Source organism: Homalodisca vitripennis, chromosome 2, assembly GCF_021130785.1.
Source record: "Homalodisca vitripennis isolate AUS2020 chromosome 2, UT_GWSS_2.1, whole genome shotgun sequence".
Lineage (NCBI taxonomy): Eukaryota > Metazoa > Arthropoda > Insecta > Hemiptera > Cicadellidae > Homalodisca > Homalodisca vitripennis.
In genome coordinates, this window is record NC_060208.1 from 177,907,396 (window position 1) to 177,931,619 (window position 24,224).

The 24,224-nt window shown below is 33.3% G+C and overlaps 1 protein-coding gene across 2 annotated transcripts; it reads left to right on the plus strand.

Annotated features, from left to right (window-relative positions):
* Positions 1–4,063: 4,063 nt before the first annotated feature.
* Positions 4,064–23,789, plus strand: LOC124355091 (ankyrin repeat family A protein 2-like). Of its 2 annotated transcripts, none has more exons than XM_046806035.1 (7): positions 4,064–4,209; positions 4,677–4,850; positions 8,871–9,066; positions 14,703–14,925; positions 16,507–16,730; positions 19,060–19,207; positions 23,517–23,789. In XM_046806035.1, exons 2-7 carry the CDS (start codon positions 4,804–4,806, stop codon positions 23,570–23,572), a joined length of 894 nt encoding a protein of 297 aa, XP_046661991.1. In that variant the 5' UTR covers positions 4,064–4,209; positions 4,677–4,803; the 3' UTR covers positions 23,573–23,789. The 2 variants fall into 2 exon arrangements, with proteins under 2 accessions (XP_046661991.1, XP_046661990.1); XM_046806034.1 differs by having other exon boundaries at positions 4,075–4,249.
* The last annotated feature ends 435 nt before the right edge of the window (positions 23,790–24,224 follow it).

Sequence of the window (24,224 nt, forward strand, 5' to 3'; positions counted from 1 at the left end):
AATTTGTGCTATAGAACCAGCTTAAAATGAAATTTCTGTTTTATTTAATTGAACATTTAAAAAAAATGCTAAAAAATTAGTGTAACACATTTTGTGGCAAGAACCATGTTAAAATTACATTGTTGAACATCAGTAAATTTTCAATACTAAAAATGCTCTATTTATCTGATAGAATAATTCCTTTGAGATGCGGTTTGTGGCATTCAATTCAGTAAGCTATTCCCTTTAAAATTATGTATCACAAGGTATAGGGCTTCCATTAAGGGCAGTCTGACATGAAAAAAAATTTTTTTTGGGGAATTTTGGTTTTTTATTTATTAATATTCTTTAGAATTTTCTCTTTAAAATGGTATATAATATACCTTATTACTATAATATTAACCTTATATAAAAAAATATATATAATATAAAGGCTTGCAACTGTTGTTTGGCGTTGAGCACCACTCCTTATAGTAAACAAACAATCTATAAAATAGATATTAATTGGTTTTGTTATGTTGGTACTGTTTTGCTTTTAGGTCTGGTTTTAGCTGATATCACACACTGTCAGCAATATGACAGATGTCATCTGTTGTTATTATTTTATGTTGGAGGTTATTGTGAAGTTTTGAAATACTGTGTTTTGTGATTTGCAAGTTTTCCCTGTTGTTTTTATTTGTAAAGGAGTTTATTGTAATTGAATGTAGATTAAAATGGGTAATAAGAAGATGAGTAGGAACTAAGAAACTATGTTACAAGAAGAAGACTGTTGTTCGTAGCAAGAAAACAGTAGTAACTTCAGGTAATGAAGAGGATAGGCCTAGAACACCCAAAGTTGTTTCCACATCCAATGAGAAATTGAGCCCTAACCTAGCCTGCTATGATAATTCAACTGATACCTTTACAGTATGACATAGTAAACATTGTACAGCTAGAATCAGTTTTGAAAGATGTTGCAGTGTGTAGGGTTTGTCATGGCAACCTATCATTTAGTCGAAAACCATTAGCAGGGCTCGCAGTACCAAATTTCCGTCTCCTGTAGCTGTGGCAATGACAAAAGCTTTTGACAACTGTCCCCAAAGCAACAGATATTAGGCCTAGGCCTATTGAGGCACCAAGCAAAAGTTCACAATGCTACTATGACTTGAACCTAAGGTTAGTATACGGCTTGCGTGTAATAGGAAAGGGCTATAACTGCTGCCCAAACTCTTTGCGGCATGATGAATTTACCCGCTCCGCCCAGCAAGTTCAATCAACATGAACAGTTTTTGTCCAGCCATGTAGAAAGTGTGTGTGAAAACTCTATGAAGAGAGCAGTGACAGAAGCAGTTATTGAAAATGGAAATTCTAATGACTTATGTGTTGCGGTTGACGGAAGCTGGCAAAAGCGAGGCCAACACACTCGCTAAATGGCGTTGTCACAATTACTTCAGCAGATACGGGTAAAGTAATAGATATTTATTCAATGTCAAAATACTGTAACTGCCCTCAGAGAACAAGCAACCAACACTTAGAAATATGCAAGGCAAATTATGTAGGTAGCAGTGGAGGTATGGAAAGCTGAAGGTGCGACTGCAATGTTCAAAAGATCCGAGACTAAATACGGTGTTTCGCTATGTGGAGTACCTTGGAGATGGTGACTCCAATGGCTATGCAGCAGTTGTGGCAGAAGCACCATTATGGCCCAGATGTGTCCATTCAGAAGTTGGAATGTGTAGGGACACGTCCAGAAGAGGATGGGGACAAGAACTAAGGGACTTTATCATGAAAAAATAAAGGCTTGAAGCTTTCTGACGGAAAATCTCTTTCTGGGGAAAGGTAGGCTAACAGGGAAGGCGATCCAACAAATCCAAATATACTATGGACTAGCCATCCGTAGGAATACACACAGCGTGGAAAGCCATGAGGCGAGCAGTTTGGGGCGTTGTACTGTCATGTTCAGTCTACTAACGATACGCCTTTACATATTTTATGCCCAGACACCGAAGACACATGGTGTAAGTATAACAAAGCCGCCAAAGAAAAAACTAAATATGACCACAGCCAGCATTTTCACCTCTCACCTGTTCTAATGAAAGCAATCAAACCTATTTTTAAATCTTTGTGCAGCCTAGAACTACTCAGAAAATGTCTCAAAGGAAAATCTCAAAATCCTAATGAGTCTATGAATAATGTCATTTGGGCTCGGCTCCCTAAACGCACCTTTGTTACACTAGGTGCTCTTAGGCTAGGTGTCTATGAGGCAGTCCTATCATTCAATGATGGGTACAGCTCCAAAGTGAAAGTTTTAGAGCACATTGGGCTAGAACCAGGACTGAATATGCGGTTAGCTTTAAAAACGTCCTCGACACCCAGCGGATTCGCAAAGCAGATAAAGCGGCTACCGACATTGAAAAAAAAATCAGGCAATCAAGGACTTTAGCCAAAAGGAAGCTTGGAGGATCTGTATCAAGAAGCAGAGGATCCAGGACAACCCTTCCTACAGTGCAGGCCATCATTAAACCAAGGTATGAGTCCAAAATATGCTACCTTCTTGCTTTTTCTTGATTTGCCGAAACTTGTTATTTTTTTTAAACTTTGGGGCCCTATAACTCAAAAACTACTAGGCCCTACCCCAGTCAAATTTTTTATACAGTATTCTACTTACTATTGCCTAGTTCCCCTCATGGGAATTTATAAAATATCTCTTGTCAATGAGGCACAGTAAACATTTTTTACTTATAAAAAAGTTAGTTAAAAACAATAAATTATAAAAAAATTATAACTTTTTAATTTTTTTTTCAAATTTAAAAACCTCATGATAAGACCTAGATTATAAGCTATTTAATAAGTAAAATAAAAATCAGGACTCTATCTATAACCATTACAGAGATATAGGTTCCCCAAGTTAACATTATGTTCTTATGGAGGTCGGACTGCCCTTAAGAATATTCACGATAACCCTCGGCAGGACGTCCCCCGTTGGTGTGACATAACAAAACATTGTTCCAAAAAGTATATGCCCAATCTCTATCACGATTGTAAGAGGTTTCAAATTTATATTTAAATTATTAAAGGATATATTTGGGTGTTTCCAGACATAATTTTACACCCTGTATATATATATATATATATATATATATATATATATATATATATATATATATATATATATATATATATATATATGTAACTATAATGTCAGTGATGAACCGTACTCATAGCTTAGGCAAGAGTGGTGACACCCATAATTATAATACAAGAAATAGAAATAATATGGCAGTAGCTCAACATAACTTACACTTTTTCTGTAAAAAACCAATATACATAGGAGCTAAATTATTTAATTTGCTGCCAAGCAATATAAAATTAATAGAAAATAATAAATTATTTAAAAATAAACTTAAAAGCTATCTGACTGAAATGCCGTTGTACTCCTTTTCTGAATTTGATACAATTCACAATAGTTTTTACAATCATTAAAATTACATTGTATTATATTTGGTTAGATACTAATGTAAATCATATTTAGTAAACTTAACCATTTACTTTCTTAATCATGTGACGCCATTCATGTACACCATGTGTAACAATCGAATAAAGATTTTTCTGATTCTGATTCTGAAAAATTCAGGTTTCTGTCTATAGACAATCCCAAAAACCTCACATGCTGTTCAGAAAGGATTTCCATATCATCGACCCAAACGCTGAGATTATTAATGTTATTAGATGAGATTTCGAATTCAACAATTGCGGTTTTAGCAGCATTTACCACTAGACCATTTTCCCTAAACCATTGAACAATCTTATTAGACTCCACAAAAGTGCTAACCTCCATGGCCTCACGACATTGGTTTTCCATTACGATGGACGTGTCGTCTGCAAACAAACACAACTGGGCCTCCGCAATACAACTCCTGAGGATGTTCATATAATAATTTGTATGATCACTGTAAATATTAGATCCATATTTTAATTTAACACATATGATTGTTATTGAGAACATAGATACTTTATATCGATTGATAGTCTAGGATTTGAGAAGCGAATATTAGGTATCGATGATTACATTCTTCGATATAAAAACCAGGTCCGCTGCGCTTATCGTACCCTACCCCAGAACACTGTCTTTGACTGTCACTCTCAAAATTTATTTTTTCTGTCATTTTTGGTTACAATGCGTTCCAGTACAAAATAGTGCAATACACAATACATATGTCTGCTAACTTTAGCCGGTAGTCCTGATTTCTGGTTAGTGTTGTTGTCGGAATGAATAGTTTAGATATTACTGGTACTGTTTGCACCTTACATTATTATTATTATCATTTCAAACTATCACTGGAGTTTGACTTTTTATGTTTTGTCCAGGTTAAATTTAGAATATTAAGTATTAAGACAAACCACTTTCATAAAAAATTGTAATATGTATAATTATTAAATTTTATTGTAAATTAATATTTTTTGTAGCATATATGATATTGTCTTACTGTGTAGCCTAATAAACATTGAGTATGGTTATATTATTTGTATACTCTTATCAACCACATTTATATAAAAATTCCACATCCATTAGGCCTAACCAGAGTATAAAATCTTGGAGTGAACCATTAAATTTACTAAAGTCTAGGTTCCACTTAATAAATGTTAAATGACTCACAGCTGATAGATAGATGAAACATGGGCAAACATGAAATATAGCAACTGATCTGTATTTTCAGGTGAAACATTCAAGTATTTTTGGACACCATAGAACTTCCTGACAGCAGAACATGTTCACATTATACTGAAAGGCGAATTGAACATTTTATCAAAATTCAAGACTGTTTTAATACCATATCAGTCAACATGAATGAAAAACCAGAGCCTACAAGTCTTGAAAACAATTTAGATATGTAAGTTTAGTTGGTACTTATCTAACCTTTAAATTCCTGGTGTTCCACAATAATTTTAGTTAATTTCCTACTATATAATTCATAGGCACTTTGAATTATTTATTTAAACATGCTCTTTTGTCAATATTTTTATTTTTGTCTTTTCTAAGTGTATAGGCATTGTTACATAAATTATTAAGGAATTTTGTATTAACTTACTCATTAATTTATTTTGTTAATTTGAATTTAAATAATGTTTATGATTTTATCTCCAACACTTGTATGATTTTCAAAAACTATGTTCCTTAAGAGAAAAATTGTATTTTTATATTAGCTTTTAATGATTTCAACTAATTTTTTACTATTGAATCAAAACTTGAGAAAATCTTAAAGGTTTTTAAGAACATCTGTAAAAAGTAAACAATAAAACCTAGGGTATGAGGTATGACTTATTATTTCACCACGTTCACCAATTATTTCAAGGTTATTTACAAAATAGATTTTTTGAAATTTTTTCTACAAGTAGAACATAGGCGGACCCGGTTTTTTTATATCGAAATTGGCAAACGATATTACTTAATCATAACCATCGCTATAGGGGAGATCGAGGCAATACCGTACACTTAAGAAAAGAGGGTACCTATCTTTTGATTTTTCAATATTTCTATCTGAAATTTGTATACAATGATTATTTACAAGGTTATTTACAAAATAGATTTTTTGAAATTTTTTCTACAAGTAGAACATAGGTAGTTAAGATAAAAATTACTAGAACATTGCATTGTACGGGTATTGGCCCCAAGGTTTGGGGCAATTCCGTACTTGTGTTGGGATAATAACGTACACTATAACAGCTATGAAAAAAACTGTAATACAACACAATTAAAATGTATTTAGTGTTACGTATTAATTACAATCTTCAAACAAATTACAAATTAGCTAAGTTATTCCACATTTTGTCGTCAAAATATAAGAAAACACAATAAATCTAAGTTGTAAGAAAATATTACAAAAAGCTATGATACATTTTTGCAATAGTCACATACAAAGTTCTCGACCGAATCGGCAGCACTGCATTCTGCATGTACCCAACCTGCACAAAAACCGCACCTGAACCAAAGTTCACTGTCCCTCCCAATCTCCCCACAAAGAAGACAGCAACCAGCTTCAGTAGGCAATTCCTTTCCTTATATGGCCCCAGAATCTCCAAAGCTGAGAAGGTCTACGTGATCCATTTCATTGTCATCGCACAGAATTATTTCCTTGCATTTATCTTCGTCCTCTGATAAGCTGAACGAAATGTTTCTGTGACATAACTTTTTCTGTGCCTTTATCATCATTGTATTTGTCACCTCATGTTTTGGTTTGAACAATTTGGAGTCAGACTTTCTGTACTTACTCTTAGAACCTTTTTAGAGGCTTTTTTAAGGTTTTTGTTTTCCTTATGCTTATTCCTTTCTTCTTTTTCGAGAGCTGCTAACTCAAGTTTTATTTTATTAGGGGTGAGAGTGAGAATTGATGAATGCTGCTTTCTTGAGTTCGGTTTTTTAGAAGTCTTTTTGGGACATGGAAGAGGAGAAATAATAGAAAAAGGTACAAGTGATGCATTGTCTGACTTCGGAGGATGAAGATCTTCATTTGGGTTGGTTTCATCAACATCCATGACCTGTCTTGACGTTGATGGTTTATGACCATAATTTAAAGCTTCGTGTTGAACCTGCCCGACTGTTGGTACAGCAATTTCGTGGATGTTCTTTTGTGGCTCTTCATCGACAACTGATACGAGTGCAGATTCATTAGGATTCAATACTGTTCATTACAATTCCTCTTCTGAAAATGTTTCTGTATCTAAAGGAAATATTCCAGTCTTGTCAAATCCTGAAACTCCCTTTTCAATGTTTGCAACTCTGATATATGCCTTATTGAACAGGGATGCAATATCGTAAGGAGTTATCTTGGTAAATGCATTTACTTTCATAAATGAATCACACTCTCAAGCAAAGGCTGCCTTCAAGGAACTGTAAAAGGTTACATCCAGAGGCTGCAGTCGGTGTGATGTATGTGGAGGTATTGTAACTACTACAATATTGTTATCCTTGCACTTATTGTAGGCAGCTAAGGTGGTGTGGTTGTCCATGATTAGCAAAACAGGACTCTCCTTTGTTGGTTTTGCGTAGGCAATAAAATGGTCCAACCATACCAAAAACAAATCTTCATTAATCCAGCCATTTTTGCTGCATTCGTAAATTACATTTATAGGGCCATCTTTTTTCAAAAGTGGGCTCATTCTCAACCTAGGGAAAATGAACATTGGAGGGATGTAAGTACCCGCAGCACTAAAAGCACAACAAATGGTTATATTTTTTCCCCGTTCCCAACTAGTAGCAGCACCAACCTGTTTTACCCCTTTGTTACTTCAAGTTTGAATAAAACAACTTTACCTCTTCAATATTAAAAGCTGATATTCTGTCCTAGCTGGTAGCCTCCGGTTTTCTAACGCTAACAGTTGGATTTCTTTTGAGAAACCCTTGCAACCAGTCCCACCCAGCCATTTTACATGAGAGATTAAAGTTGTGTTTTATTTTGTTCACTTCTGCATATTCAAACACTAGTCTACGAAGCTCAGTTGGAGTCAGCCCATAGAATACTTTAGCTAAAGTTAATACCTGCTGTGCTATATCGTTTTCTTGTTCTTTGGTGAACGTGGGTTTTCGTCCTAACTGTGCCTCACTCGAATTATTTGTTTGTAGTCGATCACAGAGTGTCATCACGGGAATGTTGTAAAATCGAGCAGTCTCTCGAAGTTTCTTGCCATCTTCTTTCACAGCCTTGATAGCAGCTTTCATCATCTCATTAGTCCAGCTTGCTTTCTGCGTCAGCCGTGGACGGTTTCTCACCATCTGTTGAAAAAGTATTTTTTATAGACATTTAAATATTAAAGACTTTAGAATTAGATATTAAGATAAATGTTTTAAGAACAATTTTTATCATAACATTGCATTATGGGTAATCCCGTACACTTGTTGGGGCAATACCGTACACTTTGTACGGCATTGCCCCGATCTGTCTTGCGTAGCATTAAAATTCATAACCTAAAAAATACACCGACTAGGAAGGTCGTAGTTATACTAATTTATGATCTTATATGTAAAGATTATAATACCAATATTGTAAAGACTATAACTGGAACAGAGTTTTACTTACCTCTGATGAAGCAAGAATTCAAAATAAGAAGAAAACCGAAGAAACTATAAAAACTTTGTTTTGTTAAACAACGCGGTGCAGCTTGCCGGCGGTTTTCCTCCAGATGTGTTTCGTATTGTTGCCGCGAGGTAGCAGTACTAGTTGCAGCGCTGTAGTCGCCTTTTAGACGTCACAAACCTTGTGTACGGTATTACCTCAATGTACGGTATTGCCTCGATCTCCCCTAATCAATCGATACTGATTAATTATTTTGCACAATTAACTTAAATAATCTATATCAGCAGCTGTAAAAACTTTAAAATAATACAAGTAAGGTAATATTTCAATTTTATATAAATAACATTTGATTATTAAAAATGGCAGTCAGTATTAGAAAACTACGCGATACTACTTTGAAAGATGATAAGATATGTTTTTCGTGGCTTTAACATGTTGGACTCGTACCGAAAAACTCACTATGTGAAATTTGTGGGAAATAAACAACTGTAACTGTGAGAGGAGCAAATATGGTTGTCTTCAGATTTCTTAATTTTGGTTATAATAATTTGTTTGATCACTGTAAATATTAAATTCATATTTTAATTTAAAACATGATTGTTGTTGAGGACTATAGATACTTTTATATATACTTATATATACTTTTATTATTGATTGATAGTCTAGGATTTGAGATGGGAGTATTAGGTATCGATGATTACATTCTTCGATATAAAAAACCAGGTCCACTTATCGTACCCTACCCTAAAACCTATAGAAGGCTAATCTAAAAATAAAACTATTAATTAATAAATGTGTCTAGTGTTTAATATTTATTCTTGCAATTTGTTGTTTTTATAGAAATGCTCAAGTTTCACCAGTTAAAACTGAACAAAAACAATCCAATGCTAACTGTAAAACTGTAATCAAAGGCTCTGCTAGGCATGAACACTCTTTGTCCAACAAGCATGATTCCAAATCCTCGTCTTCTGGAAATCTGCCATGGCCTTCTTTGTGGAAAAATGGACCTCGTAGAAGTGCATTTCAACCTTACAAGGTAACTTTCTTTAACCTTCAAGATACTAGGTAAAGCTAGGATTAAGTTATGTTGTAAGCTTAGACTATCTTATAACTTTATAACATACAAAGTCCTAATTCTTGTTTTATCAATTCACAGCAATTCAATAAATTTTTTAGTCCAAACTACCTCAGTCAACCTCTACTAGAGCCTACTTTTTCCAACCTTATTTTTAGTCATAGAACTGTAGGAGATGTCTCATTTTAAAGATATAATTAATATGCATCCAATCGCTTTTTTGTTTTCTTAATTAAAAAAAAAAAAACTTTATTATTAAAATATAATTAAACTTTGTTGTTCTTCATTGCATTAAAAAATTATTCACTTTACAAAAAAAACTAAAAAGCGTTATGATACATAATAATAATTATATCTTTAAAATGAGACATCAACAACGCTACAGTACAATAAAAAGTAAGAGCATAAACTACATGAAGCTTAACATTGTTGTTATGAGGAAAGAACTCAAGGTCATTTTAAAACAGCCGGTTGTTAATAACTGTTAGAGGTAATGCATTTAAAAATATAAATTAATTAGTAGAAATGTTTTGGTTATTTTTGTAACACTGTAAATATTGTAAATGTCTGTAAACCAGTCATCCTTTCAAATTATCCATTGTCAATAATAAATTTTAAACACCAGAGAATATCTGTGGTGCTAGAATCGGTTAGCAATCTGCTTTCGACTTTCTCCGTAATGTGGGGGTAAGGCTGCAACTTTTAAAAAGAGGTCACAGTGAGTTTGGTTCCCAAGGAGGACAGTAAAAATGTCCAAGTGAGTTGCACCATTTTCTCTTAAAACATGTAGTCGTAAAATTTAGAAAAGCCTCCCAAAATCTCTTAATTTCATGCATATAAAAATTTTAGTACAGTTACGAATAATGGTTAACACAAATTCTAACAAACTATTTAATTAACCCTTTCTCTCCTGACATTCGAATTTTTAGATGTCAGAAGTATGTAACCGATGTTTGAATTTTTGGATGTTGTAAGTACCTTCTAATTTATCCTGATGTCTGAATTTTCAGATGTTTAAAAAAATGTATAATAGGTAACTTGCTCAGATTGTAATCTTTTTTATATTGCGACATTCAAGAAGAAGTGTTTTATCACATTGGTATTTTTAACAGAATTTATGTAATTAATAGTAATTTATGTAATTAATAGTAATTTATGTAATTAATAGTAATTTATGTAATTAATAGGTCTATATAATAGTAGTAGTCAGTGTTTAAGCTGGGATGAACATTTTCTTAACAAAAATGCTACAAGTTCTTCATACTTTTTAGCAAAAATATTTGTCCCATAGCACTTATTAACATACAACTGTTATACGCTTAGTAACATACAGAATTGCTACCATGAACCCTAAAGAAAGTTAATACAGAAGTATCCTATATAGGTACCAGTAGAATAATATGGGTTAATAGCATTGGTGTGCAGTGAAGATTTCAATAATACTTATCAAAAAAGATTTAAGTTTTAAGTTCTCTAATACTTAAGCTCCCAAACCAATATTTAATTGATAAAAATACTGTTGTTAAAATATTGATAGCCCCAATAATTAAAATATGAGGTAATTGTTAAGAGGTTTGATTAAATACAGATTAGCTACAAACTAAAATTTTTAATTTATTGCATAAATATACATAAAAAAGGAGAAGTCATGTCACAATATGAAATACAAAATCAAATCTAGTAGTATGGTGATTTTTTTTACTAAACAAGTTACTTTTAACATCAGTTTATCTTTAGAAAACTGATTAGGTCTTTGCCTAAAGTCAAACCTCATTAAATCTGTAGCCTTTTTAGTTTTGTAAACACCAATGTAAGGACCTTAAATATAGGTAATTATAAATTGCTTAGAATTGGTAATTCTTAATCTTTTATGAAATTCAAAAAACAATCTGGCTCTAACATAATTACAAAAAATCTCCAGTATTAGTTACAGCATCAAGACATGACATTTGGAAGTGTACAATGTCCATTTTGGTTTGTATGCTATCAGCCGTGGTGCATCAGCACTGTTATAGCAACAAAGCATGGCAGTTCGTTGGACACTACTCTTGCATCAAAAAGCATTAATAACCGAGTTTGAATGTTAACCATAAACTAACTAGTAGAGCAGAAATTACGGGAGTTAAATTAAAATTTTGCTTGTTTATTTCTGCATCTAGACGTATAAGGCAAATTGTTTACAAACAATAAATTGAAATTTTATGTTGGTAAGAATGAAAAAAGATAGTTTCTTGGCGGTTTTCAACCAAACTGCAACTTTGAACATTCATATTTCGGAAACTTGAAACTTGTAATCCTTTTAAGACCAAAGTTTTTACGCAGGATACATACAAGTGTACTGATTTTGAGTAGGTAATTTTTTAGTTATATTCGAATACAAGTTGTCAAATTACAGTTTTGACACTTTTATTCTTGACCAGGGATGGTTCAAACATACAGTATTAGTCTTGTTATGGAGCTTTTAAAGTAATTATTTTTTTATTTTAAAGGCGATTTAATTATGTAAAAACACAATTATTTTTAACACTGGATTAATTAAACAGATTTTGTTAATTTGCTATACTTGGTACCTGCTTATGGCATGCGCAAACCACCAGACTTGCGAAGGCGGTGTTGCCACGATCGTGTGCTGCCCGCTCGTGTCCTGTAAGAGAAAGCCTAATAAATTAAATATTGTTTTAATTTATTTGACCATTTCCCATAATTTTTTCCCATACAGGCTTTGTACTTCCAATGATTTTTTTCATAGGTTTAACAATGAATAATTCATTTTCAAAATTACAGTTTAGTAGTGCCAAAAACCGGTACCTGTTTGGTACAGACACAAACCTTGGTAATTGTTTGTAAATAATTTGCTTTATATGTCTAGACAGAAATAAACAAGCTTAATTGTAATATAATTCTGATAATTTTTGCTTCATTAGTTAGTTTTTGATTAACGTTTGAGAGTAGGCTGGAGTTTTCCAATCATAGATTTCTTTGACCGGCGTCGTGGTGTCTAATATTTTAAATACATGAAATTAATTGTGATGACCAAGTATATGATCTTATAGTATCATTGAATAACAAGATTTTTAAAGCTGTAAATTTATTTTCAAAACATGTTATACTTTTTGCGGTTAGTTCTTCTTTCTTGCTTTTGTCTTAAATTTGTAAGAGCACAGCGATTTCTAAGCTCGTTTCGCAAAATGCGACTAATGCAGTCGCAGCTTGAACCCTGTTAGTAGAGTATACAACATTTATAACAGTATATAAAATATGATAGCTCAATATTTCTGAAAAAATCTTATATTGCAAGTATTTTTGTTTGTATTAACTTGAATATCTGTATGTGTTATAATTTTGTATAAATTTTTTAAAGCATATCAATATAAATTCTCTGATATTTTTTTACTCTTGTTATTTCTAAATAAATAGTACCAATTAAAAAACATTAAACATGTAATTGTTTCTTTACAAAATTACAAGTTTAGTTTGTTAATTGCATAATAAAAAGCTTTGATGGAAATTGGATCATAAATAATAATTAGATCATACATTTTTCATTAAAACGTTGAAAATTTGGTAATTTTATCCCAAGATCCTGGGAGATATCTTGTATCTGAAGGCTGGGTGATTTTAGACATACCTGTGAAGTATTCTCTGAGAGTAAAAAGGGTTAATTTAAGGAATATTTTATATTTTGTAATCAAGAAATTCATGTACATTTTTTACAGCAATATCTGATGGAAATTTAGACTCTAATAGTATACTTCATACTTTTTTTCCCATTGCAGGCATAGATGTACATGAATCATAAATGTGTATATATGTATATTGCATGTATTACATAGAGAGATGAGGACACAGGATATAAGGCATTTATTCATGTAAAAGACAAGGAAGGTAAGAGAGTTTTCAACCTCTCTGTTTATAAATAAAGAAGAGAATTTTTCATTTTCTGACCAACTGATCATATAATTTTTGACTTTTGTACAGCACCAATTAGAATTTAGAAAGGAGGAAATGTGAATGTGATTAGGGTATGTATGCTATTCCAATTAAAATTATTGTATTTTTTTAATAGTTTTTAAAATATTTTAATAATGCATAGAAAAGTGCAAGGAAAGTTGTGGAAATGGTGTTGAGTTAGCTGATGAATTATAGACTTCAGATATGATGAAATCTCTTCTTTTTTTTCCTCTATGGGACGGCCTACTGCCATGCACTTGAGCCTCAAGGGAGGCCTTTTTTGCGCACCCCTGAAGCACACTATGAGGCCTACCAGTCTATGATTTCAGCAGTTCCACAAACTGCCGAAAACAACCTATCAGGTCCTCCTGGAGAAATTCATCACCCTTGTCCACCAAAGATGGCATACCGCTCCCTTGCTATTGCTGGGCAATCAAAAAGCAAGTGTTTGGCAGTTTCATCCTGCTCATCACACAATCTACAGAGCGGATCCTCCTGAAGGATGCCGACCCTGTGAAGATGCTTCTTCAGGTGACCATGTCCCGTGATCAGACCTATAACTCGAGAAGACATTGATCTATTTAGTGAGAAGGTCAGATGCCACTCTGGAGGAAGGCAACTGTAGTACCATTCTGCTCATTCTCATACCTGGATGCAACCTCCACCTTCTCTCATGTTCAGACAGAACCCATTTCGAGACAGTCCCAAAGGATTCACACCTTGGAATACTGCACAACGGTTGAGGGCCTGTCATAATTGACGCTGAGCCCCGATTGGCCAGGGCATCAGCTCTTTCATTCCCAAGGATCCCATTATGACCAGGAACCCAACAAACAGTCACATTGTTGATTCTGGCAAGGGAAGAAACGACTTGATAGCAATCCCAGAAAAGTTTGGATTTGAACACACAAGAGTCCAGTGCCATCAGTGCTGCCCAACTATCCATGAAAATATTGATCGTCTTACTCCTATATCGCAGACATATTCTGTGCTTATGAGAATGTGCTTAAGATTCTCATAAGCACATTCCATAATGGCTGTGACCTCCACCTTAAAAACTGTAGGATAAGGACCCATAGGGACCACAATTCCAGTGCCTGTGCCGCTTTTTGTTTTAGAGCCGTCTGTAAACCATTCAAGCTCCGCTGGTGGAAGAGGTTTCCTTCCCTCCGACCAATCGTCCCTATGAGGTATCACAAGCCTAAAGGGTTTGTCGAAGGAGAATTTTTGTGGCACCTGATCAGAGATCACGTGCAGAGCATCCTCCTGAATCAGGATGCTAATTGTACAGTGCCCACTGCTGCAGCCCGACCAGAGTCCCACTTCCTGAAGACAGTAGGCACTCCTCCTGGCCATAGCCAGAATAACAATTTCCAGGGGGGCGAGGTTGAGGCACAGTCTAGAGCTGCACCTGGCGCACTAGGAAAAACCCCAGTGATAGCAAGGCAAGCCATCCTTTGGATGCCAGCCAAACAAGCTACCGCCATCTTGGCCTCCGTTTTTGGCCACCAGACAACAGCTCCATACATTAGTGCAGGTCTGACTACGGAAACATAAAGCCAGTACAAAAGCCTCGGCTTAAGTCCCCATGACCCACCTATCATGAAATCCCTTGGTAATTCTTTGGTATACCAATATTGTTGTAGCCGAGTCGAGAAGCTACTTCGGCCAGCACTGCCGAGCTGTCAGCCCCCGCCACAGCTGACTGCCTCACTCCCATCCCACGCCCAGGTAGTAGCACTGTACTGACCAACCTCCAGCGTGGTAATATGCCCACTCCTGCCACCCCCACTGATGCCATGTCCTGGTTCATGGTGTGCGGACGTGGTGACATACTGAAGGAGGACCTTGAGGAGATGTTAGCTCAAGGTTAGTTTCATAAGTTTATGTGATAAATGTACTGTATATTACAGTATTCTCCTTCAAATCACCTAGAGCAAGATGATTTGATTATTTGAACATTATAGTAATGATTTTCAACTCATATCTATATCTCTTTTATTTTTAGAAGTTAAAGAATAGAATCGGATGACATAAAAGGCTTTTGAGGTATAAGACTGTCATATCACAGCCTGATCACTAATTTATGATTTTTATTGTAAAAATTTGTGTATACATTTCAAGCTTAAAATGATAGTTGAAGACAACAGAAACAACTATTCTGATGACTATGAACCCTAAGTTAGCCCACCAGATAAACTAAAACTCAATCCATATGTATTATTCCGAGTAATAAAGGTCCCTAATTTTTATGATGTGATGTAGTCAATAAAAAATAAATGTTTTGACTCCTAAAATCCCAAATTTGATTATTTACTAATTGCCAGCAGCATAAAGAAGTCCAAGGGAATTGTAAATAGGAAAGGAAAGATGGAAAGATGAATAGTACTCACAATGTTTTTATTTCAACTCACACTTATATTATATAATATTTGAAAATCTCTAAGATTAAGGATTTTATAGGCCTTTGCAATGTTGATAGCAGAAATTTATTCTCACCAAAAATCTAGACCTATGTCATTATTTGACTGATGACAAGTCGCTCAATTATATATTTTCTGTAAGTTAAGTAGAGGTTTTCTTGGAGAACATTTGAAATTGCAGTGCGCAATATTTGTGATAACGAGCTACTAAAAATAAATGAAAACACTACAACATGTTTTTTAACATTTGCTACTGGGGTTTTTAGTAGATATCAAGATGCTGAAGTGAATATATTATTATTTTAAATAAAGGAATTTTCACTTGATATTCTCTTAGATTAAAATAATTCATGGTATTATAGTACTAGAAACACATCATTGTAAACCTAGCCTTATGGGCAGTTACTGTATCCCACTTCCCACCTCAGGTGGTGACGTTGCCACATTGTCATATCAGCTGATTCTCAGTATGAGGTGACGTGACGTCGTCCGGTTGTTAATATCTGTTTTGTTCTTCGGCATGCTTTATTTTATTATAATTTTTGCTCATGTTCGCTGTCATAGTGTAAACACATGTTAATTTAATTTGTGAATGTAAATAATTCAGGAAGATAGATGAGAAGTAAAGATGAGCAATAACGATCACTCGATTGTTAAATTCAATCTACTATCCCATTACTAGTTATTCTTTAGTTATAGCTGGTAACACCATGCTACAGTGCAGGCTTATATTGATATGAGTCTTACTATAGCAGATAATAACAATATGGCATAGTATAAGCGTTACTAATGCAGACATGGCAGGACTGATATCCAACTTCTGAGACCTACTCTGTACTCTGTCTGTTGTAAATATACAAAAGTCAATCAGAAATAAAGATTTTTCCAGTTATTTTCATCAAATGGATTACATTTAATGATTCAGAATCAAATAAAACAGGGAAATTTAACTATCTAAATTCATGAGTAAGGCTTCAGTCCTGTCTTTTTTATAACTTATGCTGTGTTTTTTGTTTAATCAATTCAGATAAAGACATTGATGAGACAGATGATGAAGGCTTGAGTGGAATGATGTGGGCAGCATTCTATGGACAGATCCATACAGTACAGATATTCCTGGAGTGTGGTGTGGAGGTGGATAGACAAGGTATCTGGGGAGAGACAGCTCTCATGTTGGCAGCCACTGAGGGTCACCTGGAAATAGTCAGGATGCTCATCCAAGCTGGAGCTAATGTCAACCATGAAGATCATGTGAGTATTTACTATTCTTCTGACAGATATATATATATATATATACCTGTATACTGTGAAGGTGGACAGACAAGCTATTTGGGGAGAGACAGCTCTCATGTTGGCAGCTACTGAAGGTCACCTGTAAATAGTCAGGATGCTCATCCAAGCTGAAGGTAATGTAAACCATGAAGATTATGTGAGTTTGGGGTGTCTTAGTGATATTTACTACATTCTTACTCTTAAAAATATTATCTATAAATTCTGTTTGTAATCAAGCATATCAGTATCAAATATGTAGGTTTTCTACAGATACTATTTCTTAAATTGGCAACCCCACATAAGTATAAACCACTCAGTATGGTCCTGTGTTACATTGTGAAAATATGTTCTTGAGATGTCTCCTTCAGAAGGTCAAACTGAAAAGGTGCAAATAATGTAACTAAACTGATTTATGAATCAAGATATTATTTTAATTAGAAATATAATGCATTTAATTATTTGGAGATCAGATTCAAAGTGACATCTAGGCTGTGCCAAGTATTCTTCCTGTTTTTAGTAGTTTTAACATAAGATTGAAAAAGTTTTTTTTTTAATTAATAAATAGCTTTTTCAGCCCATTTTTCAATGTATCCCTTGTCAAAGCCGCAGTGTGAGGTCTGGCGTTGTCATGGAGTATGATGGGTACATCTCCCTTTTGTTTCGATAGGTGGCTTTCATCAACCAACATTAGTAAGCCGCATTCATTGTATGTTAATCATGTATAAAATCAATAATCATCAATAAAATTCCACTAGAGTCCAAAAAAATCTTTGTAAGGACTTTTCCAGCAGAGAGACAAGTTTTGGCTTTCATAGGACAGACTTTGTCATTTCTTGGCCACTCCTTACTTGCACTTTTTACTTGGGGTGTACTGATGTACCCAAGTCTCATCACATGTGATAATGCGCTTTAAAAATGCTTCCCTTTCTAGCTGAAATTGATCCAGAAGCCTTTGAGCGATCTGATTTGAAACAAACCTTGATATCTAAATCCTGAAACAAATTTTGAAAAGTCTTGCAGTATCCCTTCCTCATTTATTGACTCTCAGAACATTTTAGAAGATTCAATACAGGTATTTGAGAATGATTATTGCTGAATTATGAAAAAAAATTCCGCCTTACTACCACAACATTTTTGCACAGTCTAATTTAATAGATTCCATAGAATCAACTTCCATCCCTTGGGTTTCAAAAGACAGCTGAGGGAGCACCTTGTCACCAATGTGTTTTAGGAGAGTTTCTTAGTCAGTATTGATCTTAATGTAGGTAGATTTTTTTATAAAATGTGTATACATGTAAATAACATTCAGTAAACAGTATTTTGTGTTGAGCTTGTTTTAGCTTGTTGTTGAGCAGTATGCAAGGCAAGCAATGATTTAAAAATATTAACCTAAACCACAATTGTGCAATTTTAACTATAATTCTTTAATTATGTAACAGTATGTTTTGTGTAATATTATTAATGTAGTATAAAATTAATTGTAACAGATTAACTATTGTTATACATGTAAATCATTTCTCAAAAAATAAATAATTTGTATTTGTATCTCCGACCTGACCAGAAGTATTCCACCAAACTCCAACCTGACTTGTTTTTGATTTACAGTCAACAACCTCGGAACCCATTGAACACTAATTTTTCTGAAACCAAGTTGATCGGTGATTATGGATTGAACACTTCCATAGCTAATTTGCACTGCTGTTGAAATTTCTTCCACAGTTAACTAGCGATCATGATCAAAATAAGCTCTCAAACGGCACAAATATTGTCATCTGTAAGGCTTGTCCTTAGGCATCGATCATTACTTTTGTTTTCAACCTGTTCTCGTCCACTCTTAAATTCTCTTGCTCTTGTAAACACATGATTCTGAGACCTTTTACTGTGCCCGCAAACAAGTTAAAAGTTTCCGACAGTTTAATGCCTTCATTGGTTAAAAACTATGATAATCCGTTGCACAATAGATGAAGGGACTTCTTGCTCGGTCATGGCTGTACTGATGGCAGTGCCGAGCTTGAACACATTCCTAATAAACCAAACATCTACTCCACACATTATCTAGGTAGGACCTGCATTCGATGAAGAATAGCAAAATTACTGTTTATAATTTGACTTACCTTTGCACGTGATATATCTTAAGCATAGCGGATATTATTAAAACTACAATTGCACTATATATATATTGAACTTGGCAGTTAAAGGGTTTAAACTAACTACATTATAAAAAAATTAAGTTAGTTGTGAAAAAGGAAAATTTTTAATTTGTTAATGTTTTTTCATAATTGCTTATGTTGCTTGATTTATATTGCAGGCACATGCAACTCCACTGATGTGTGCAGTGTACAATGATCATCCCCACACCGTCCACGAATTGTTGGTGAATGGTGCTGATGTGACAGTGCTCAATGCCGGAAATGGAACGGCTCACAGCATTGCAGTGAAAATGAAGTCTTTCAAAGGTGAGTTTCTCAGCTATACAGGGTGTCAATTAAGTCTGGAACCTCTTTTTTTAATTTTTAAACCACAAGATAAAAAAAATACCAAAGTTCACACGTGATTACTGGTGATAGTAACGCACATATCTGCCCAATTACCGACCAGATAATCCCTTTGGGGGACGGTCCACAAGGAGTCAGACAAAATTCTTAAATAGCAGAATAGGTCAAGTTTAATATCAAATTAAAGGTCTTACTTAGCAGAGTACAATGCCGCAAACTGTTCTTCAAAAGGTGGATTCATTCAGTAGTTATAGCTATTTGAATTTTAAAACAATTGAACAATGTAAATTATTAAGTATTACAAGTAAACACCAATTTTTAAGTACCTGTGATCAAAGTAAGTGTTCAAAATGTTCCCCTACCATCGTCTGGCAATGTCCTAGGCGGTTGGAAAAGCCATCCACTGCATTTTGAAGGTAGTCACGAGGAATATCTTGAGCTTCTTGGACTATGAGATTTCTTAGGTGCGCCAAATCTCGAGGCTTAGTACGATGAACTTTATCTTTGAGGTATCCCCAAAGAAAAAAATCCAGCGGAGATAAATCAGGGGAACGAGCAGGCCACTCTACTGCACCATGTCTTCCCATCCATCTGTGAAGGAATATTGTATCCAAGTATTCTCTAACAAAGAGAGCAAAGTGTGGTGGCGCGCCATCTTGTTGGAAATAAATTCTTTGAAATTGTCGACCAAGAGCAGCCTGTAGTGCAGGAATTATCTCATTTTGGAGCATTGATAGATACGAGTCACCATTTAAATTACCATTGATCAATAATGGGCCCATAATTTGATTTCCTATAATACCTGCCCAAACGTTAAGTTTCTGTGGATGCTGTGTATGACTCAATCTGCCACTTTCACATTCTAACAGTAGTTGTGTTATTGGTAATAATTATTGATTCCTGGCTTCGATTACTACATTGTTATATGATGGGAGGGGAACATTTTGAACACTCACTTTGATCACAGGTACTTAAAAATTGGTGTTTACTTGTAATACTTAATAATTTACATTGTTCAATTGTTTTAAAATTCAAATAGCTATAGCTACTGAATGAATCCACCTTTTGAAGTCCGGTTTGCGGCATTGTACTCTGCTAAGTAAGACCTTTAATTTGATACCAAACTTGACCTATGCTATTTAAGAATTTTGTCCGACTCCTTGTGGACCGTCCCCCAAAGGGATTATCTGGTCGGTAATTTGGCAGATGTGTGCGATACTATCACCAGTAAGCACGTGTGTGAACTTTGATATTTCTTTCTATTATGGTTCAAAAATTAAAAAAGAGGTTCCAGACTTAATTGACACCCTGTATATACAAGGTGTAGGTAAACCTTGGAACAACCTCATATCATAGAGGTCAATAAAAGACGTTTTTGTTTTATAACAATTTTAAGACTTTTTACAGCAAGAGCTTTCAAAATTTTACCAAAATAAATCTGTTGTAGTTTGGTTATTCTTATAGGTTAGATGATATCCAAATTAAGTTTTAGTATCTTTAGTTTATTAGCCAATTCATCTAAGAAGTTGTACAGTCCAAGCCTTATCTTTATTAATACTGATATTCCAGTTATTTTTTTAAGCACTTGCTTAAAAATCCCTGCACTATTTTGAAGAATTTTGATGAAATAATCGTTATCTTAATTATTTTTTTAACCAATGAACTCAAATAAATGTTAAAAAACTATTTTTTTTTCATTTTGAATGAAATACATTACTGTAAATCAATTAAAAAAAGAGCTGAATCATTCTTTTGTGTATAATTCTTCAGTTTTTTGAAAAATGTTGCGCTATCTTCATATTTCAACATATATTTTTTCCATGTTTTAAAGAATAACCTGGTTTTTTAATTAATATCAAAATTTATGTTAAAATATGTATTGTTCATTTTCATGGTGATGCGTGGTATTGCATAAGAATGTAGGACTATTGTGTGTATGTCTTGTGCTAAGCATTTTTGCAAGTGAGCTGTGCTTCAAAAAAAAGTTTTTTATTTCATTTCTCAAGAAAAAGAAAATAAATTAAACTTAAGACACAAACAATTTAACAAATTTTGTTAAATGTCTAAAAAAATACTATCTATATCCAGGCTAAATTTTCTTCGGCACTTTAACCCTTTGAGTGCCACGGGTATTTTCCGAAGGCATATGCATAAAGTGCCACTCTGTTTGTCGCATATTTGTAAGCTTTTGGGAAAAAAGCTGTTGTAAAATAACTACTAAACAGATTTCCATCATTTTGATGTTGTTTTTTTTCTTATTAAATGCATAATATGATACATATTGTTAAAAATAAAATTTGATTTATAAAAGTATAAAAATTTTATTATTTATAAAAAAAGTTTCTTACTTTTGTATAAAAAATTAAGTTTCAACCTAATTTGAGTATATACGGTATTTTTAAGATTTTGTTTCTTTATACCATGATAAAGGCCATATAATTCTAAATAAAACCCATGTGTAATATCTTATTCTAGAATTTTTAAAATATGGCATTATACAGTATTAACAAAATGCTGCCCGGTACCGACATTTTATAAACTGTACTTTATTTGTCAGAGTTTAGAAATTACTTAGTAATGATGTAGTTTTCCCAATAAATCTAATAAAACATCAATATAAAACAAATAAATATGATAAGTAAATGTAGAAACAAATAATTATTAACATATTTACATAAAAGTTTAAATTTACTACATAACAACCCTAAAAATATTTACACTGAAAATTCACGTTTTTCGCTTCGACACAACTCAAATCACTACATTAATTTTGTAAAGAAATACAGTAAAATACTGTATAAGTTACTATTTTATTTTGTATTTACTCAAATGCTTGGTTATCGGCACATAAATAACAAGAAAGGCCGTTACGCAACACGGTACTCGTCCGCTACATCGCGTGACTGGAAGACAGAAATCACTGCACAGGTACATCGGTATTATCACAGCCCACTATTTTTGGACGAGTTTTCCTTATCAGAGATCAAAATAAACTTCATTATACGTTCCTTCTTCCATAATGAATCGAAAAATACTTGATGAGTCATACTTCCTATCTCCAAATAGACACACGAATGACCTGACTCTTTCGAATAATGAAACGTTCTTATAGTATTTGATGTTATTGATTGTCGTAATAACTTGTAAATTCCAAAATAGGTTAAATAAAGTCAGTTGTTTTGAATACTGTAATTTGTTTTGTCCCCGATAAGGAAAACTCGTCCAAAAATAGTGGCTTCTTGATAAGTATCAAAAGAACACAAGTTTCACAGATAAAATAGTAGATAAACAACATAAAACTCGTATTTATTGATAGTTTGGAACCTATTGAATACAGCTGTCTGGTTATTTGGCCAAAATAATCTTGTACTATATAAAATATTATCGAAATACGAAACGTCAAAATTGGCGACGCTGGCACTTTATGCACTTTTCGTACCGTCAAAATTAGCGACGCTTTGGCACTCAAAGGGTTAAGGGTTAAATTAGAAATAACAACACTTGATGATAATTTTTGTAAAACACAAGTGAAAGTTTAGTTATGTCCTATAAATTTTATAATGAGTGTTTTGTAAATGTCAGTAGTAAACATACCCTGGAATTTTATGTACATACTTTTGACTTCTTTATGTACAGACAGTAGAATGAAAAGAGAAGGCATTGAGGAAGCTGTCCATTATAAATTTAAGTCACCGAACAAATTTGCAAATTGTTTAAAGCCTATCGGACTGTAAATTTAACATTTTTATTCCATTGCTTTTTTGCCATAATATAATCAGATACTTGAGAAAATCGAGTTTTGAATTTATGAAATTCTCTTCATGTATCTGTATAACAACAGAATAGAAAAACATTGCAAATCAATCTTGGAGGTAGTTAGGAACATCAAACTAGGTAACATTTAACCTTGTAGCTTAAGTGCTATAATACATATTTTATCTATGAAGTACTTTAGTTCTGAAAAGAGTATTTTATTAAAAAGTTATACTTATGATAAAATATTATTTTTATATCTAGAATATGCATTAGATGTTTATTACATGGCTTCAAATGCATAATGGAAAAACAAAATACTTTATACTAATGTTTAGCAAGTTGTCTGACATGTTGCCTCGCAAATAATTTAATTTTTTTAATTTAAATTAATTTTTTGTTTTTCAAAGGGACCAGCAAGCTTATTACTGTTAAAAAAGTCATACAATATAGTTTGTAAAAAATAAGTGCTGATGATATCTATAATTTTTAATAAAATGGCCAATTTGGGTTGCAGCTAAAACAGTATTGGAGAAATACATTCTTTCACTGATAGAAAAGTCAATAACGTAACCAACATCTACTGTTGCAAGATCCGTCTCCTGGGGTTCATGTCAAACGTTGGATTTCATTAGAATAGAACTTTTTTTATACAATATACAAAAATTTACTGTAACCACTAAATATGGGTTTTATAAACCCCCTTAGAAGCTATGGACACTTATAGTATTATTTTTTGTTTATTTACTCAGATTTGTATATTAAGTTATACAATATATTACAAAGTTTACAAAGAATAAGTAAGTGATATGGAATTTCATTTTTAAATACTTTTAAAGCAATTTAAAATTTTAAGTCCAATTGGTAAAGTGTATACATTTTTGTTTTGCTTATGATGAAATTTAAGATTTAGTTTAATTTTTTATTACAAACTGTAATTGTCCTGTATATATTTTGTAAATATTTAGTGTAGTAAATGTTACCTTTATATTTATTTAAGTAATAAATTTATTGTTTTGTTAAGTTTTTCCTTTATAATTATGTGATCATGTTCTCCTTTCTTTTTGCACCTCACATGTGGATCTACACGTGGTGAATGATCTCAAATCTAACTGTGTGAATATAAAATTGGGAAACAATCAAACTGTCTGTCTACTAAAATACTCAGACAAATAACACCGATGCAATAAAAAAAATATTTAAAACTACCCAAAATCATCCTGGT